Below are 19,474 nucleotides of genomic sequence, written 5' to 3'. Positions count from 1 at the left end.
ACGAGTTAACTCTGCACGCTAAACCTAGGCTGACAAGTGGCATTACATATTATTGATTCATCTAACCTGTAGAATATGATTGTAGAGTTAAGTAGGATTGCGAATGAAAAAGTTAACAAAAACATAATATTAAATGCTAAAAAATATAAGTTATCTACTAATATAAGATAAATCTATAAGCTACAATACATGGCAATAAAACAATGTCTCTTCTACTTATGGAATAGACAGGAATTAGAAACAGAGAGTTTACATGAGTCGCTGTCACCTAGAAGTGCCACAGAACAAAACAAGGATGAATGTGTGGGTGTGGATGTGGATGTGTGGGGGGAGGGTGTGCATGTGTATGAGCCAGAAACCGAAAGAGAGAAATAAACCAATGTCAGATATCTTACCTTGTAAGACGGAATTGACAGCAGGATTTGGAATATGAAGGCCAACTATTCGCCTGTTCTCAGATGTTGTCTCTAATCGCACAACACGCAATCGCCTGTGACTTGTTCGCACCTTAATCAAATAAGAAATATTAAATCCAATCTTTGTTTCTATTTCTATGAGATAAATAAAAAAGGCAAACTAATTGAAGGAAAATCTAAATTCATACATGTAGCAGAAATGATATCAATCACATATCAATAATGCATGAAAACAAGTCAATGATCAATAATTTCAATTTGACTAAAAAGATTAAACTTCTCAAAAGTTCCAAATGATTAAATCAGTGTTTGCAATGAATCTTTAAAATAAAACTAGTTATGTGGTATTCCAGATTACAGTTAATGAGCTTAATACTTCACATAATCTGACAGCTTTATTAATTTTTAAAAGAATTTACGTCATATTTCTGTATAGTTTATTAGCTTTTCCTTAAAATCTAAAGTGCATTCCAGTTCATTGGATTGGCAAAATAGTTTATAGATTGTCAAAGAAAATCATGTATATCAAGTGTTAACAACAATTGCAAAAGTTAAATAATGTCAGTTTAAGAAATGCATTATTGAGTCAAACATTCGTCCACAACACAATTACTAAACAAATTGAGTTATCTACATTTCAATAAAATTAGTTACCAATGCATAGTTAGTAAGAGAACAACACCCTAATGATGAAAGTAACAAACAAAATTCAAACACCTATTTGATGTAAATTCAATCCACTTAAAGTTGCTAGCCACCACAGGTGTAAGTTTGTCAGTTCCAGGTAAGACAAATTTAAAAGCCCAAGATCAGATATTTACCAGTATATATCATGGATGTCAGATGATGGCCGTTGAAATTTAGTTACATAACTAATATCATACATGTCAAATTTAAATGAGCGTTCAACAATACAAAAGCTGCAAGCTGTGCCTATTGTTTAACAGGATAAAATCGAACAGGAGTTTGTGTTTTGAAATTCATTTGGATCAAGTGAAAAAACACAAAAAAAGACAATTGTGTATATGGCAAGGATATTTCATCAAAAAAGAGCACATTTCAACAACCATCAAGATAATTAATAAAAATATGCCAATGTTCATACTTCATCCTATACCTGTTTTGAAAGAGACTTTTCCACCATGCCCCAAACAGGAAGAATAAGTCCACCTAAGATATTAAACTCTTGGACTCTCTTTCCAACAGTGCAGCTAGCACCAACTTTACACTTAGGTCCATGCATACACTGCATATAAGAAACATGGTCAATAAGTCTAGTGATGTTGTTGATGTGAATCGTCCGAGTTATTCATTAAATAAATACATAATGAATTTCTGTTTTGAAGACATTTTTGAAGAAATGACCATAATATGGTTCCTTCCTTTTTAATTAGGAGCCATCCTCTATTATACATCCATTCAACATAAGAAGAATAGAATTATTTATCATACTTATTCAACTTCTATTCCATAATATTGCCTACCAGCCATCACACAACCAACAAAGCTTAGAATAATTCTACAACCCCACATGAATAACTAAAACTCTTGATTTTATTGCTACTATTTAACAAATCAAATAGTAGTAAACGTATGTGCAGCAGTTCAGTGCATTCAAAATAAATGGTACAGTACACTTTCTGTACAATGATTTACATGATATAGGCTCCACAGACAGACATGTATGAAATACATGATATACACTCTATAGAAAGACACGAGCCAAAAAATTCACATTATGCATTTCTGCTCTTCTCTCCCCTCTAGTGTCCTAGTCTTCACTTGAACTGAACTATTGGCAGTTTAAATAGCATTTATACACAAAATAAAGAAACAAGAATTAGATGTCAGAAGAAAGTCCTTAACTTTCTCAGACATGTGACTTCAATGATTTTTGCAGATAAATTACTTTCATGACAAAAGCTACCTCGATTTACCTAAGGCAACTGCCTTATATGATTTTTCTTTTACAGTATTTAAGATAAAGCACAATAGGGTGATCTTCACCAAGAAAGCTACTTTAAGAGATAGATTTTTTAATATTCCAATAATAAATAATGCACCTTTACAAAGCATGCTTGACAAACATGTGTCTTGCCAACCATCTGCTATGGAAAATAATCTTAATCCTTCACATCTGCCTCCCAATCAATGTGTACTGTTAACAATTTGATGACAGAATTAAAAAGAATAAAGGATTATGTATTCTCTGAGTTTGTGCTCATCAATATCAATAAGACCTTGCTAAGGAAAAATCTAAGTGTTGCTAAACATGAGACAAGCAATTCATGCTTTTGCATTCTGCTCGACTTTCCTTTTTAACTATATCATGGTACTTCATAGTTCCTTTGCTCTTAATGAATATTCTGCATAGAAACTATCATTAGTTAGCTCCCAGTTTGATGAGAAAATTTGGCTGGCAGTTAAGGGGGTGGCTTAAACAGCACACACTAAGCTTTGACTTGTGTGTGCTGTTTCATGCAGGCCCATTTACAAATACCGTTCCCATTTTGTTTATCCATTTTGGTTGCCTGTACGAAACAGTTATTTTCATCACAACCCTCTGACATTGGGAAAAACAATTCACAGTAATGCATTTGACCAGTCACTATCTTTGGACAGTACCCTTCGTTTAACAAGATATATTTCAATGCATTCTTTAGTTCATGCCTTAGGGATGAATAAAAAAAATTAAGTGTTCCACATTTCACATGCATTTTTTTTTTGTCTCTGAGATGAGTAAAAAAATTCAGTTTTTTTCAGAAAACTTCAAGCATTTTTGAAAAAAATTAATTAGATGATTTGATGAAAATTGCAGTAGCCTTTAAAATAGTTTAAAATGATATAATTTTTAAAGATAATTAGTTCAAGTATATTAATTTTCTTCTTATATTTTTATAAAATTGGGGTATCTTTAAAATAATTTAAAATGAAACAATTTTTAAAGATAAATAATTCAAGTATATTAATTTCTTTTTCTATATAATTTTATAATTTTTTATATGATTTTAGTAACCTATATTTTATTTGATTATATCATTGAAAGATATGAAATTTTGTATCAACTAAATAGATAAAATACTAATTGAAAATTTTTAATATTCTATTATGGTGTATAACAATCTGTACGAATGGTAAATAAGGCAATGTTCAACTAATGAATTAATCAATCTAAATATTTATATTTAAAAGAATTCTCAATTTTAAATCAATTAAATAAGGTAAATTTTAGTTAAATAATATAAATAGTCTTCTTTTGTGAATATACAAATCAGATGTTTGGAAAGAGAACATAATGTCTTCTTTACCATTTATTGATCCTAAATATATATATTTTAATTGCTAATAAGAAACATAAATAAATATATTAAAATAAATTTAATATAATATCATATATAATATAAAATACTGGCTCTGCAAAAATGCAGCAAAAATACCAAGCGAATTTCCCATCACAATTTCCTCTGCGGAATGCGCCAGTCTTGGCCCAACAGAAGTGGTTTTTCGAGCGAACCAAATATGCGCTCAGGGTTCGCAATCTGGGATCAGGGCTCCCCTACCTCAGGAGCAATCAGAATGGCAAGTGGTGAAAGCTAGGAGGTCACACAGGGCAGCTATGAAAAACTCTCCAAGGGTTGTGAATGGCAATGACCGATGCCAAGGAAATACTAAGCCGGCCATCTCCAATATGTTTTATCAATTGCAGAATCTTGAGGAAGGTTTTATAAAACCAGCTCCCCGGGTTAGCTCTCACTCCAATAATGTTAGAAGAAGAAGTAATAATCATCACAGAAGACCGGTTGATATCCAACCTAGGGCTTTTGAGGGCAAGGGCAAGATAGTTGCGACGCCTCCTAAACCCTCAGTGGCCGAGCCGGTTATAAATAGGAACCCTAATTCAGATGTGGCAAATATTTTAGAGATTAATGATAACTTGGTAAAGAGGATTCAACAGTCTTGTAAAGCTTTTGGGGTTTTCGCTAGATGGCAGGGACTTAGAATTCCGCCAGAGGTTATCGTAGACTGGTTTATGTCCTCCTTCACATGGATAGTAAGTATAGCTATCTTGACTGAAGGCTTTCTGTATATTGATTGTGGAAATTCAAGACATAAGGAAGAATTCTTAAAAGGTAAATCTCCAACTTTCAAAGGTTTTGATTTTAGTTTTTTAGATTGATATCCGGATTTTAACCCTAACAACTTGAAATCTTTTAAGATAGATAGACCAGTTTTAATCCATAACTTACCAATAGAATTAATGGACACCGAAATTATTAGGAAAATAGGTAATCACTTGGGTAAATTTGTAGAGCTTAGTGATAAGAATAGGAAATACTCGAACTATGTAATGATAATTAACATGGATATTAGTGTTAAAACTTTAAAACCTATTGAAATTAAATCAGGGATGTCGTCTTTCCTTATCTATCCTAAATTTTACAAAGGAGTTCTGGACTTAGACCCTGCTCCCGCATTGACCCCAAAATTCCCCTCTTCTCAATCTAGATCTAGCAAGATTCCTGGGGTAGACATTACTTTCAATTTGGAGCAAGGAGGGTTTGTGATTAGGGAAGTTTCTTTGCCGCCTAGGCAACCTGAGGAGATAGAAGAGGGGGAATTTATAGCAGACCAGAGCAGGGACGATCGGTTGATCCCCTCCTCTCCTTGCCCCCTTGAAGAATCTACGTTGGATAAGCCAGGTATGCCTACTAATCCAATGATACCTTGTGTCAAGAAGGGTGATCTTTCTCCGGCTTTTAAAGATGGGATGTGTAGGTGTTGACGTGTCTAAAATCGCATTGCTGCAAACTCCATACGGCCAACGCAAAATAGAATAAACTCGCTAAGCATCCTATCCTCTCTTGAGATAAGGAAATCCCTAATGCTATTTTCTACTTTTGATCAAAGGGGACAACCTCAAGGTTTCGTTTGTCAAATCTTGATTGCGGGATTGCTCAGTGGTTTGATGTGTTTATGCTGGAAACACAAGGGGGACTTACGTTGAGATAGGCGATTGATAGATGAGTTCCCTGGAATTCTTATGATCTTTCTTATCAAATGATTTCAGTTTAGTTGATACTGTCTTCAATGGGACTGCGGATTCTTCTTGGTAAAAAGAAGAAAAGGAGGGAAGGATAGGGAGAGAGAGATGCATAAAATATAAATTTTAACTAAGATAGCAAATTCAGTAAACAGACGGACACCTCCAAATAACTAGACTAAGCATCACCAGCTATTTAAGCACAATACCTGCATAAATCTAGTGCGATCTTCAAAGGAAAATAGGATTTTCATGTTATCAAATACAACATTAGAACTTTTACATTCATTCAGTGAGCATTCAATAACCGAACTAAATATATGAAAGGTTCAGATTAACCATGCAGAAGGAAGGGCAATCAGCAATTCCCTAATGGTGTGAACTGCAAGGATTCTATCGCATGTTTATTTGAAAATGCCATATTAACGAAATAAACATAACTGCAAAAATTCCTAGATTAATGAAGGAGACCATGCACTCACAAGGAAACTTGGAAACAGTCTTAACTTTGCATTAAATCCTGTAAATTTCGCCAGAGTTTTTGCAAAAATACAAGAACTTCTTGCCAAATGAGGGAAAACCAGTCTCCTTTAAATAGGCTCCAAAATTGGATGAATGGCCAAGATCTAATCTAAACAAGTGGCCCAGATTCATCCATAAAACATGGCTGCCCATATCCATAAATGGGAGGCAAATATCAACAACCACCCCAAAATGAGCAATAACTACCCAAAAAGGATAATTAAAACTCATCCAAAATTATCCAAAAAGGTGCATTCATAAAGTTTTACATTTTAGTTGACTTGAAAGTCGAATATGACCCTTTTGGCCAAAAGTGCACTTTTCAAAATTTAAAAAGGAAAAAAGTGCATCTTTAGGAAAGCACTTTTTCTTTTCCAGTTTCAAATCCTTTTATCAAAAATTGACTTTCTTCATGCAAATATTCCCGCCAGAGATCTCGACCTGCTGCACGTTCCTCACAAACATACTCCTGGAACCTGATACATAATTGGAAAAGCAGACTGAATGGAGGCATAGGAGGATGACGAATTTTATATTGCATGCCCTAGAGGTATTGGTCTACCTGCTTCAGACCATCTCGCCAACTGGAACGATTACGCTCAAAGTACAACATGTCCGAGTGGAATTGACCGGCAAAGCCTAGGTCCTTAGTGGAATAAGTGATCTTATTTGTTCCCAATCTTTCCTCCCAGTCTGGCAGTATCACTTCATCAGATTGGTCATTTACCCATCTCGAAACCATTGATCAAAGGATTATCTTGCCAAGTTCCTGCATGGTTTTCAAAATTACCTCGCATGCATTGTGTTCTCTATCGATGATTTCCTTCGCATCATTCTTCATGTTGATAGTCCAGTACCACTCCTTAAGAGTGCTGATATTATGAGGATCTAGGATGGTGGGTAATGTAGGAATCTATGCATGGGTCCAGAAGAGAGCTCTCATGAGGGGAAGAGTAGTGGCAGCCACTTCCTGGATGTGGAGGGATTCCCTCTTTACCTCTAATAACTTAACCAAAGCGGTTTCTCGGTGGTGAGCCATTTCCTTCACTTCCTCAAGGATTCGTTCTCCCCTTCTTTTGATGCATTGTATCCATTCCTTGACGGCCCTTGCGGTGTCCCGTACTCCTTCAAATTCTGTTGTGGTCCTCTATGCCAATGCTGTCGGGGGAATGTGGGATTCGGAGGCATTGTGTAATGGTCTCAGGAGTTGATCGATGTACCCTTCGGCCTGCTCAACACGAGCCCGATACATATCCTTCTCAGTTGTTATCTCTTCAAGTTGCCTAAGTATGTTCTGCACTGAATCCTTGAATTCCTCCTTTTCCTGTGCCTTAGTGGCTCATCCGATGGGGACGGTTGTGATGCTATAATCTGCCAGTGTGATCTGATCTGTTGGCTTGTCTACAAGCGGGGTGGCAATGTGGAGAGTACGGTTCCTTTGCTCATCTTTAGTCATTCTGGAATATGCCTTGGGCCTTTTCTTCCCCTTAGCTTTAGCTTGATCTATGCGTGAGAAGATGTCCTCCAAATCAATAGGTGGTTTGGTGGCGGCCTTGCGTTGGGCTCTGGCAATCAACCATTCTTGAGGTACTGTCTGGGCTGATGATATGGTTAAGTTTGCATTCTGTTCTCTAATGTTTTTAGCCGACTCATCGCAAATTCCCAGCTGTTCTGTTACCGGAGGGGTGGGGGGGGTGCCAAGTTCCTTACTTGCAGCTGAACTTTCTCCCACTTCACTGAACAATTGTCTGGTGCCTTCGTGTGATGGTTGCTCTTCAGTCCTTTCGAGCTCGCAGGTCTCCTCTGTCCTTTGCTCTCCTTCAACGGTAGAGTCGTCTTTTGTTGTATTATGGAGCAGCAGTTCATGGCGGCTCTGTTGGGTGGGCTCATGCACTTCGATTCCTTGAATGGATGGAATCTCTCCTTCCTCTATTTGGTTACCCAGTTTGGTTGATTCAATGGCCCTTAGCTCAGCTTCTAGCATGTCGGGTGCAGGAGGATCATCAGCTCCAAATGCATCGATGTCACTCTGGGAAGGCGGAGCAGGTATATAATCTAATTCCACTACATCGTCAGACGAACTGGGGTCCTTTGACGATGAAGTGACCTCTGGTCTCCTTATAGGAATCTTCTCCCTTCTTGTTATCTTTGACGTCCGAGTCCCTCTGCAAGCCTTAGCCTTCTTTCTCTTCTCGAGTTTTTCAATTTCTTCCCTGGGTGCATTGGAAGTTCCCTCATCTTCGGAAGACTGAGAATCGAGGCTACCCATTAGGTGGTAGGTGAACTGGACTCCCTCATGAATTAGTCTCTCAATTTGCTGATGCAACCATTGGTCTGTATATCTTGTTGGGGCTGCCATGACTGCCTCAAAATCAGTGATCGGGTCTTGGGACCAATCAACGCCTGGCAAAAGATGTCTCACTGCCTCAAATTCCCAAACTTGCAGACAATTCCCTGAATCCGCGAGTTGATCCAGGACCCGGCGGTATTCAAAGAGTCGCATTTGCTGCACACTCAGCCTCGAATATTCACGCCTCCGGACCTCATAGTCATCAGAGCAGTTCTTCCAATAATCCTCAACTGATTCCTTTACTCTATACCACCTGCCATAGGCTCTTTTTGCCAAGTTATCATGATCGAAATATTTTCTCGGAAAGCGCTCTTGTAGGCCATAAGAGGCCAGCTCTGCGAGGGATTCCTCTGCTAGGGTGGGGGTCTTCAGATGGACATCCTGATTGCCTATAATCATGGGGAATGTGAATCTAGCCTGCTTGCTCTCTCTGAGTAAGATGTCAGCCGGACGTGACTGCCTTGCGACCTCCATAAGAACTATTTTGTCGGTTGGGTACCGTGGAAGTCGGAGAGGGGCACCATCAAAGCCCGCTATTCGGATATAGGAGAACCTTGGGAACTGGATGAAACAGGCTCCGTATCTCTGTACTAGAATAGTAGCTTGCTCTAAGAGCCTTATGTGTAATCCTCCCTGCATTAGCCTGACCAGGCGCATTGTGAAGGCGTCATTTACGCGCTCATATTGGCCAACTGCATAAGCTGGGCTGTTCTTTTCTCTCTGAGCTATATCTTGATAGTGCAGCTGTGGGTAACAATCATAGACCTTTACCTAACCAGGCCCATTCCCAATTTCACCTTTCATTATCAAACCTGGCAGCGGTTGGTTCTTGGCGAACATGTAGACCAAGTAAGAGGTCATAGTGAAGTACTTTTTGCTCTCGAGCTCAATTAGCTGAGTGTGGACGTTGTCGCTTATAATCTGGGCCCAGTCAAACTTGGACTTCCCAGCAAAGACTTGCTCTATGAAATAAAACATCCACTCTTCAAAGTAGTTGGATTTAGGAAGTCCCATAACCTTGCTGAGTAATGTGACCATATCCCCATGCTCATTGTGAAAGTCACTTCTTGGGGTCTTTTTCCCAATTATGGCACTTGGAGGCCTTCTCTCCTTGTACCACTCTTCGTTGATCAGTGTTCTGCATCTAGCCGGATTCATATCGTATGCCCCCTGTGCTTCGTCTATAGTCGTGACCGTGGGATTGTTTGGGAAGGGAATGTCGAATGCATCGCCAATGGCCTCAGAGGTGAAGTTGGCGAGAGTCATATTCTCGAGGAGCACCAATCTGGAACCTGGCTCATAATGTCGGGCAACCTCTACCACTAACTCATAATTTTGTACTGCTGGAGGAAATCCCGCCGCTTGGGCGATGCCACTTTCCACCATCTGTCTAGTCTTGCCATATGCGTTAGGGGAGAAGACCCGATTCCTTAAGTCCTGGATGTCAATATGGCCAAGGTCGGTATCACCGACATTGTCCCAGACGCTCTGAACTTTTGACTCCCTCAATCCCCCTCTTTGATACTGGTACTTCATCCTTTCAACTTTGCGTGGGATATCTGATTTGGATGCTCGCGATGTCTCAGCTGTAGCGGGCGTCTTTGATGATTCCATCACCGACTTAGGCATTTATCCTGCACAGCTGGATGCGGATTACGAGGCGATATAAAAGAAGTGAGGCGGGTTAGATAGAGAATACGCCGACATTCAAGAATCAATTCAAAATTTAGATTGGAAACAGAGTGGTATTGCTAGCTGAGAGCTTGATTGAGCAAAACATTTATTCATGAAGCTTTTGATCGCGAATTTATACTCAAACATTTTCTGGATTAATTTTCAAAAGGGACAAAGCTCGAAAAATTCTCCTAAGTTTAAAAATGCAATTTCTGGTTAAATCTTAGGAGCAAATTCTAATTTCGCCTGCTTTGCATGACGTTTTAATAATCGAAAAAAAGATGCGAATTTTAAGCATTTTAATCAGTTTTGCACATGCATGCATCCAATTTATAAACATTTCAGATGACCAAGAGAGACAAAGCATACTTACCTAATGCAAATGAATGGTGAGAAATTGCCCGACTTGCTGTGCAAAAACGAATGGATAGTTCTGCAAATTTTAGAATTTCAACGGTTATCTCTCTAATTCAATGCGAATTTGTCATTTTGGGCTAAGCAATCTTTTACCTTGGGCGATTTGAAAGGAGTTTGTCATTTTAGGCTAAGCAATCTTTTACCTTGGGCGATTTGAAACCTCTTGCCGACTGCATGAACTCCACGTGATTCTTGATGGCCTCCCAAATGCGAATTTGTATGGTGCGATTTTGGGGTTTAGGGATTTCGCAGCTTCGGCAGTTTGGGTGCGGATTGCCAATCTCAGCGATTTGGAGGACTTTGCCAACTTCATTTTCCACGCGCTTTCCTCCAAAATGTGAACTTCGGGGGCTGGGGGCATTTTGAAACTTTACTTTCTCCCTTTACCTCCTAAATTGCAAACTTCGGACCCTTTGCCGTTTTTGCCAACTTCATTTTCTTTGCATTTCGGCCTTAAGGTCCGAATTTCGGAGTTTTTATCTTTTCGGACTTTTAAACACTTTGGCAATTTCGAACTTTTCGAACCATTTGGCCCTTTTGCCAACTTTGTTAAATCTCTCATTTTGCCCTTAGGGTCTGAAATTCGGCCCATAAGGCATTTTGAAACTTTTAAAACTTTTGAAATTTCGGCCCCAGGGTCCGAAATTAGGCAACTTAAGTGAATTTCGGACCTTTAGAGGTTTTTGCAAACTTAAAGGTAATTTTTAGACCTCTGGCACATTTCGCAACTTATCCAAATTTCGGACCTTTGGCATATTTTGCAATTTTCGGAGTTTTCACGTTTTTTAGCAACTTAAAGCATTTTCGGACCTCAGGGAGGTTTTGCAATTTTATGAATTTCTCTCATTTTGTCCCCAGGGTCCGAAATTCGCCCCCCTGGGCGATTTTGCAACTTTGGAAATTTCTCTCATTTTAACCCCAGGGTCCAAAATTCGGCCCCCTAGGCGATTTTGCAACTTTGGAAATTTCTCTCATTTTGTCCCCCAGGGTCCGAAATTCGGCCCCCTGGGCGATTTTGCAACTTTGGAAATTTCTCTTATTTTGTGCGAGCTTGTGTACTTGGGCGAGTTTGGAGGACTTTGGCATTTTGCAACGAAATTCGTTCCTCCTTTCCAGTTGGCGAAAATCGTCATTCGTTCAAATCTTGTAAACTCCGTAAACCAAACCTCATGTAATCCATCTCATCGCTCTTACGCAAAAATGACAATTTTGGGTCGTTATGCGACCTTCAGACGTGCTACTCTTTGCTTGGCAGGGTTTGCCACCTTCTATCATCTTACGCCTATCCAAGGCAATTTCACAATTTCGAACAATCTCTTGGTATTCGTGCCCGAGGGCTAGACTAGCCTAATGGAATCATCGGCTCTATTCCTTTAAACATCATCACTTCACGGACCAATCGCATACTCGCTCGAAAGGACGCGAGACACTTTGCGTGAAACTCAACAGGGTGAAGACGAAAGGCTCAAAAAAGGGATGGGGGACCCTGTCGGCGACAGGGAGCGTGTGCAACGCACAACAGTAGGGAGATGGAATCTCTTCCTCTTTCCTTGGATCAAGCTACTAGATTGGATGATCGAAGCAACTTTAATGATTCTCCCCATCTGAAGAAAGGGGAGAATATTGTGGAAAGGGTTGATCAAGAGGAGGATCTAGCCCACAAAGAGGAAGAGGTTAACTGCATTATTAACTATCTATGTGACTCAGTTACTGAGGAAATCATGGACAAATTATTGAATGAAATAATAGATAAGGACGAACTTGATCTTCAGAAAAAAATGCTTAATAAGGTAATTTTGGCCCTCTCCCCCCTCCCCTATGGTCTCTGACATGGAGGAACATTTTTTAGACTTAGATAACAAGGACAATGAAACCTTAGGCATCGAACTCTGGGCAGATGATAAATCTACTCCGGATTGTGCCAAGTCCTGCAAAAAGAGAGGTAGGAAATCCTTATCGGAGCTAAGAGCCAATGATGGAACAGCGGAAGGTCAGGTTAAACTCACGGACATGTTTCATGCAGGGAAGGGGAGGTCCTTCCCAAGGCATCATGAAAGTTGTTTCATGGAATGTTAGGGGTTTAAATGCCCCTAACAAACAGAGGTTAGTCAAGCAATGTCTATCCTCTTTCAGTCCAGAATTAGCTCTGTTACAAGAAACTAAATTAGGGAAGGAAGATTTAGTCTCCTTCGGCAAGCAATTAGGCTTTAGACAGAATACGGGGGCCCCAGCCAATGGGGCCTCTGGAGGACTTGCTATAATCTGGGATCCACGTAGTATCCTTTTTTCATTTATGGAATCTTACAACAATTGGATGAGTGCGAGGGTAACTAGCCTCAAAAACAATCTAGATTTTGTCATTATTAACGTGTATGGGCCTATCCTTAATGAGGATAAAAAAAGAGTATGGGAGGAAATTGAGAATTTCACAAACACCCTTAATCAGATATGCATCTTAGGTGGGGACTTTAATGCAATTTTGCATCAGCATGAGAAGCGAGGAGGCTTAGGTATAAATGCTCGTGCTTCTCTTGACTTCACAGATTGGATCCATCGTAGTGGCATGAGTGAGATTAATATGGATAAGGAAGCCTTTACCTGGAACAATTGTAGGTTAGGGTTTAGTAACATTGCAGAGAAACTCGATAGATTCTTTGTTTTGGGCAGTCTCATCAACTTTTCCTATACCTTGGACGCCTCTATTCTACCTTTCTCAGGATTGGATCACTTTCCTATTCAACTTGACATTCAGGGCGTGGTTGGTCCAAAACGATGCCCTTTTAAATTCGAGAATATGTGGTTGAAAGACAATAACATCCTCGAGCTTCTAAAGGAGTGGTGGAATGCGGCCAAGGTCTCTGGGTTTGGGATCTTTAAGATTGTTAACAAACTTGGATTATTAAGCAGGATCTCATTCACTGGAATAAAAGAACACTTTGGCAATATTTTTTACAATAAAGCCCCCAAGTGGAAGCTGAGTTGGTAGAAGTTAATGAGAAAGTGATGAGACATGGGATGGATGAGGCCCTGTTTCTCAGAGAAAAGAAACTCCTTGCCGATCATGAAAATATTCTTGCCAAAGAAGAAATCTTCTGGAAACAAAAATCTAGAGAGACATGGCTGGAGGAGGGTGATAAGAACACCAAATTCTTCCACAATAGTGTGAGGATGAGAAGAGTCATAAATCATATCTCCAAGATTAAGTTAAGTAACAGCTCTAAGGTGGCTAATCCTAAATCCATTGCAACAAAGGTTGTAGATTTCTTTTCTCTTATCCTCAATTCTGACTAGAGCCCTCATGGCTCTATCCAGGACAAGTTTATCAAGTGTATCCCAAAGCTTCTAAGTAAGGACCAAACTGATTCTATTACTGCTAAATTTTCTTTAGCAGAAGTAGAAGCAACTCTTATGCAGATGAGCCCAGATAAATCCCCTGGGTCGGATGGCTTTCCGACTAGCTTCTTTCAAAAATGTTGGCCCTTCTTAGGTGAGGAAGTAATGACAGCTCTGGAAGGAATGAGGAACTCAGGTAATATCCTCAAAGAAATTAACAATACTTTTTTGGCCCTTATCCCTAAAAAGGATAAACTTGAGCGTTTTGACGAGTTTCGACCCATTGCCTTGTGCAATACTATCTATAATCTTTTTTCTAAAACTATAGCTAATAGGCTTCAAAAACTCCTTCCCCTGTTGATTAGTGAGGAACAAACAGGTTTTGTTACTAGAAGATCTATTTATGATGGGGTTATTATAGCTCAGGAGGCTATCCACTCTGTCCAGAAGAATGGCAATCCCAGTATGCTCTTAAAGCTTGATTGACATTAGGAAAGCATATGACAAGGTGAATTGGAGATTTCTATGCAGATGCTTAGAAGCTTTTGGATTCCCCCCTGTCTGGATTAATTTGATTTTTGAATGAATCTCTACGCCTAAATTCTCAGTACTGGTTAATGGCGCTCCTGAAGGATTTTTTAGTTCCTCTAGGGGTTTGAGGCAGGGAGATCCTCTATCCCCTTTTCTCTTCATCATTATGGTTGAATCCTTGGGGAGATCGATTTCTAGGGCCAAGGAGAATAGTCAGGTGACGGGAATTAGAATCACTAGCAACCTTGACCCTATAACGCATCAGCAATTTGTGGATGACACTATGCTATATGGGCTTAGCAATCTAGGTGAGGCTTGAGCTTTTAAGCGAATCTTGGACTCTTACTCAATGGCTTCAGGTCAGGAGATCAATCCGGCTAAATCGGAAGTCTTCTTTTTTAACACTAAGTTAAGTATACAAAAAGACATCTGTGGCATTCTGAATTTCAATCTAGGAAACCTTCCCTATAAGTATCTAGGCTTGCCCTTGGATAAGGGCTCTGGGTCATCTAATCTGTGGGATGGAGTAGTAGAAAAGATTAAAAGTAGGGTAGCAACCTGGAAGGGTAAGTGGCTATCCTCCGCAGGCAGAGCTTCTCTGGTAAAATCGGTTCTAGCTGCTATGCCTATCTACCAGCTTTCATGTTTCAACCTGCCCCAGTCCAAAAAGGAAGTACTAAACAGACATCTAAGATCTTTCTTTTGGCAAGGGGTGGAAGAGAAGAAACGGATCTCCCTAATGGCTTGGGACAAGATTTGTAGGCCTAAGTCGGCAAGGGGTATTGGGATTAAGGATATTAAGGTCCAGAGCAAGGCGTTAGGGGCCAAATTAGTATGGAGAATGTTCAGATCTCCTCATCTTAAGTGGACCCAAATCCTCTATCATAAATATCTCCGTGGTAGGGACCATATGAGCCTCTTCAGGGATTTCTCCCCTCCAAGAGGCTCGTGTATATGGAACTTTATGCTAGACTGTAGGAAAATCATCCTAGACAAATTATCATGGAATCTGGGAAAGGGGTATAAAGCCCTCTTCTGGTCGAACTCTTGGGGAGGTTTTCCAGTCCTTCAGCAAAAAGTTAACCTGGAATCGTCAAGGGTAGTGCTTGAATCTTTGTGGGGTAGGTATGTCAAGGACTACATCACGCCTCCTGAGGGGGACTTAGCTAAGGGTTGGTCTTGGAGATCCCTTGATCAGGTAAACATCCTTGTCGAGGAGAAATTGTTGCTTCAAGACATCCTTAAGAATAGGATGGTCACCTTCAAATTAGGGTCAGATACTCTTGTCTAGGATGGGTCAAAATCGGGAGAATATACCTCAAAAGATGGTTATAATCTCCTCCTGAGTCAGCAGCTTTCCTCTTCCACCTCTGTCCCTGCAGCCTTGTGTTGGGACAAGATGTGTCTACCAAAGGCAGGATTGTTCTCATGATTAGCTCTCCAGAATAAGATTTTAACAACAGATAGATTCAAAAAGATGGGCTATGTAGGCCCTAGCAGATGTCCCTTGTGCGAAGAGGCTAAATAAGACAAAGACCACATCCTTCTCAATTGCAATTATGCCTCTAAGTGTTGGTTGTGTTTGTGCAACAAATTAGGGTGGTCCTCTGCCTTTCCCAATAATATCCTTGGGATGTTTCAAGCATGGCCAATCCTTTTTAAGAATTCCCTTTATGGGGGACTTTGGAACCTAGCCCCCTCTTTGGTTATCTAGGAACTCTGGAAGGAATGCAATAGGAGACTCTTCAAGGAGCAGAAGATGGAGTGGTGGACCCTTCTGGTGAATAAAATGGAAGCCTCAATAGTGGAGACTTTAAATAGTAGAACCTCTAAATTTCCTAGTAATCTCTCAGAAATGACCTACTGGGATGAGAAGATGAGGGGGAGGTGGTTTGGTTTAGGGATCCCTCCCTTTATTGGAATTGGCAACTCTTAACAATTAGGAGTTGAGAAAGGCCTGCAAGTGGAGAGCCCCTAAAAAGGGTTGGGTTAAACTAAACTTTGATGGTGCTTCCCGTGGGAATCCAGGTCTTGCAGGCATTGGATGTTGTCTGCATGATGAGGGTGGGAGGGAATTGGCTAGGGTAGCAAAACCCATAGGGTTTGAATCCAACAACAAGGCTGAAATCTTAGCCCTAATTGAAGGTCTCCTTCTTTGTCAAAATAGAGGTATCTGCAAACTGGCCATTGAAGGAGACTCGGCCATTATTATCAATGGCCTTAGGAAAGGTTCTCTGTCTGATTGGAAGCTGAGTGCGCTCTTGTCTAGAGCTCTTGGTCTCCTTAAAGATTTCAAGAAAATGACCTTCAACCATATTTACAGAGAAGGAAACTCCAGAGCGGATGAATTAGCTAATGCTAGAGTTGATGGGCAGTTCATCAATTAGGAGGGGGTCCTCCCCTTGCTTCAACCAATTGGGTTACTCTAGCCCTTTGGTCTTGGTCAGCTTGGGTGGCCTTGGGGAGGAGGAGAGTCTCTGCTATGTTCCCTTAGGAGGCTAACCCGAGATTGAAGAATTTAGTAAGCCTGCCTCTGAGCTCTCAGTTTTTGTTTTCTGGCTCTCTGGTCTTTTTGTGGAAAGCTTAATCTCATTCATCTTTTCAAGATCATCTCTAAGAGCCTTATAAGATTTTATGTCTATTAGTATGCATATGTATATATAGATATGCATATATATATAGACATGCATGTATGCAATTAATTATATATATATATATAGATATATATGCATGGATGTATATGTATTAATATTCATATAGATATAGTGTATACTAATAGGAATAAGAGATTATGGTGCTTTAAGAGTTAGCTTTATCTACTTTATTATTCTATTTTTAGCAACGATTTAGATCATATTTACTTATGGCTTTTAGCCATTTTTTAGAGGCAGTCGATTCTTTTTTCGAGATATCTCTTGTCAATAACTCCCCTTGATTAGTACCAACTTGATGGCATTCTTATGATGTTGATGTGACCCCTTTCTGTGTTTCGCAAGCAATTGCTTAATAGCTCGTCCATGTAAAGGCGGCGGTAATAATTACCGTGATTGTGGAGATTGCTTTCATCATATCTTGACCCTCTAATCTCTGTCACCCATAAGTATCTATCATCCCTCTATGGTAAGACTAGCTGTATTTCTCGGTACATTTAATTCTAGCTCTATTTAAGTCTGTTTTGCCTGGGTTTTGGCTTATATGTTTTTTCAAATAGCTCTGATGGATACACCGCTAAGACTAATAGGGCTCAAGCAGCAAATGGCTTTCGTAGGAGAAGTTAAGGAGGAGAGATTGAAAGGCATCCTGGTCCATCCGAACCCTCTGGTCATCAGGGCGGTTTTGAAAACCCTTGGGAATTACTATATTATGAATGAAGACCGCACTAGAGCCAATTCAGGCATTGCCACAATGTTCTTGGCAGTGGCTATGCATTTTGAGAATGACAGGAATGTGGTTATGAAACTCTGTAAAAAGGTCTTCAAGAAGGAACTGCTTGGTGAATTGGAGAGGGTGGTGGTCAATATCGACGAGGAGCTCACTGCCCCGAAGCCTCATGACTATGATATTCTCATCAAGATGAATAATCCGGTGCTGAGATACCCAATTTTGTCAATAGAGGACCCGATAGCTTATGAAGCCTACAACCCAATCAAGCGGAGGAATCTCCTCTTCCTTGTGTGGCTACTGCTAGGGCTAAGAAGCCGACGTGCAACAGATGGTTTACTAACTATCTAGAAGATAAGAATATCGAAGTGGTTCCGGACGATGTGGCAATTCCTCCTTCCCTTGCTTTCCCCCCTGCCAATTTGCTAGCCATCTCTGGAGAAAAGGCCCCACAGGGGCAGGTTAGGAGAGGTCGGGCTGGTTAGAGGGGCTCGTCATTGTTTCAAGCTCCCCGCCTCCTTTAGTCTCTTAAGTGCTTATAGTTTGCTTTCTTCCTAGACTAGATAATACTTTTTTCAAACATATGACTGTTAAGGACGTTATTTCGCTCTAAACTATAGTTCTGCTTCTTTTGCTTTAGCTGGGTCGTTCCTTCGTAAGTCGGACTTAGTTTTTTGAACATGTTTGTGGTAAAGTTTATCGTTTTTTCTCGCAATAATTTTCTTATCCTAGATAAATTGTTGGCCTTGATATTTGATAGCTCGTTTCTGCTCGTTCCAAGCTTTTAACAAGTTGATAAATTTATATTTAAATTGATTTTGAAATATATATATATATACTCTTGTATATTTCTATATATTTATTTATATATATATATATATATATATATATATATATATATATATATATATATATATATATATATATATATATATATATATATATATATCAGTATTTCTGGAGATGGGTTTCTTATATAAATGTATTGAGGTTTCTCTCTGGTTCTGTCCAAGAAGAGCTTGGCCTTTGCTTTCTTTCAAAAAGTTATTGAATGATTCAGTAAGGTGATTGTCCTTATTTGCTATTGTAAGCTTCTATGGTGATTATGTGAGCTTCTTCCTATAAATCGTCTCTGGGTCTTTAGCTTTGTATGACATGAGCTTTTATTCTTAACATCTCCTATTGTCTCTGAGGATGTTGCAGATTTATTGTGAAGGTTTGGCACCACTTGTTGTGAGGTTTTTCTGGGCTAACTTCTCGTTAAGTGCTTGTTGTAGGATTAGCCTGGTGGTTTTTAATGCAGGTTTGGTCACGATAAGCCTTGCAGGGCCTTCCCCTTGAGGTTTCAGGTTTTCAGTGCTTCATTACTCATTCAGGGAGTTTCTTGACATAGCTCTCTTATTTAAGCTCTGTAGTGTTTTCTCTGACACTGATCTTGGTCGAAAGATCTTTTGCAGATCATTTGTAACCTGCTTCTGAGGATTTGATTCTAGCTATGATAAGCAAAGCAGTTATCATTTTTTAGGCTGGAGCAGCTCTTCCAGAACTTCTAAATTTCTAGAATGATATCTCTCTGTCATATAGCTCTGTCGGATGGGATTTCCCAGGGGCCATTGTATCTAGTTCTCTTTCTTGTTTTTTGGGTATCATTAGATTCTGATCCTCTAAGGGATCTGGGCGAGACCGGAGGTTTTCTTCCTCCATTCTTTCCTACCGGTGCCCACACTAAATGGAGTTTGTAATCATTTTCTTTAATTAATAAAAAAAATTCAGGCTTCGGCCTTTTACCGATCAAAATATATATATATA

General features: G+C 39.7%; 1 protein-coding gene across 4 annotated transcripts in view; it reads right to left on the bottom strand.

Annotated features, from left to right (window-relative positions):
* The window catches only part of LOC131069484 (protein FORGETTER 1), a 176,941-nt gene that overhangs the window by 33,968 nt on the left and 123,499 nt on the right, over window positions 1-19,474 (bottom strand). For all 4 annotated transcript variants that reach the window (XR_009112137.2, XM_058004929.2, XM_058004930.2 and 1 more), the window contains exons 30-31: window positions 1,534-1,662; window positions 396-507 (exon numbers count right to left, since the gene is read on the bottom strand). Coding sequence is in view for 3 of the 4 variants with exons in the window: in XM_058004929.2 (XP_057860912.2) it covers window positions 396-507; window positions 1,534-1,662 (241 nt within the window). In the remaining variant the exon portion in view is untranslated. The remainder of the gene's footprint in view (window positions 1-395; window positions 508-1,533; window positions 1,663-19,474) is intronic.

The sequence above is a fragment of the Cryptomeria japonica genome, chromosome 11 (genome assembly GCF_030272615.1).
Source record: "Cryptomeria japonica chromosome 11, Sugi_1.0, whole genome shotgun sequence".
Taxonomy (NCBI): Eukaryota; Viridiplantae; Streptophyta; class Pinopsida; order Cupressales; family Cupressaceae; genus Cryptomeria; species Cryptomeria japonica.
This window is presented reverse-complemented; position numbering and strand designations above follow the sequence as displayed.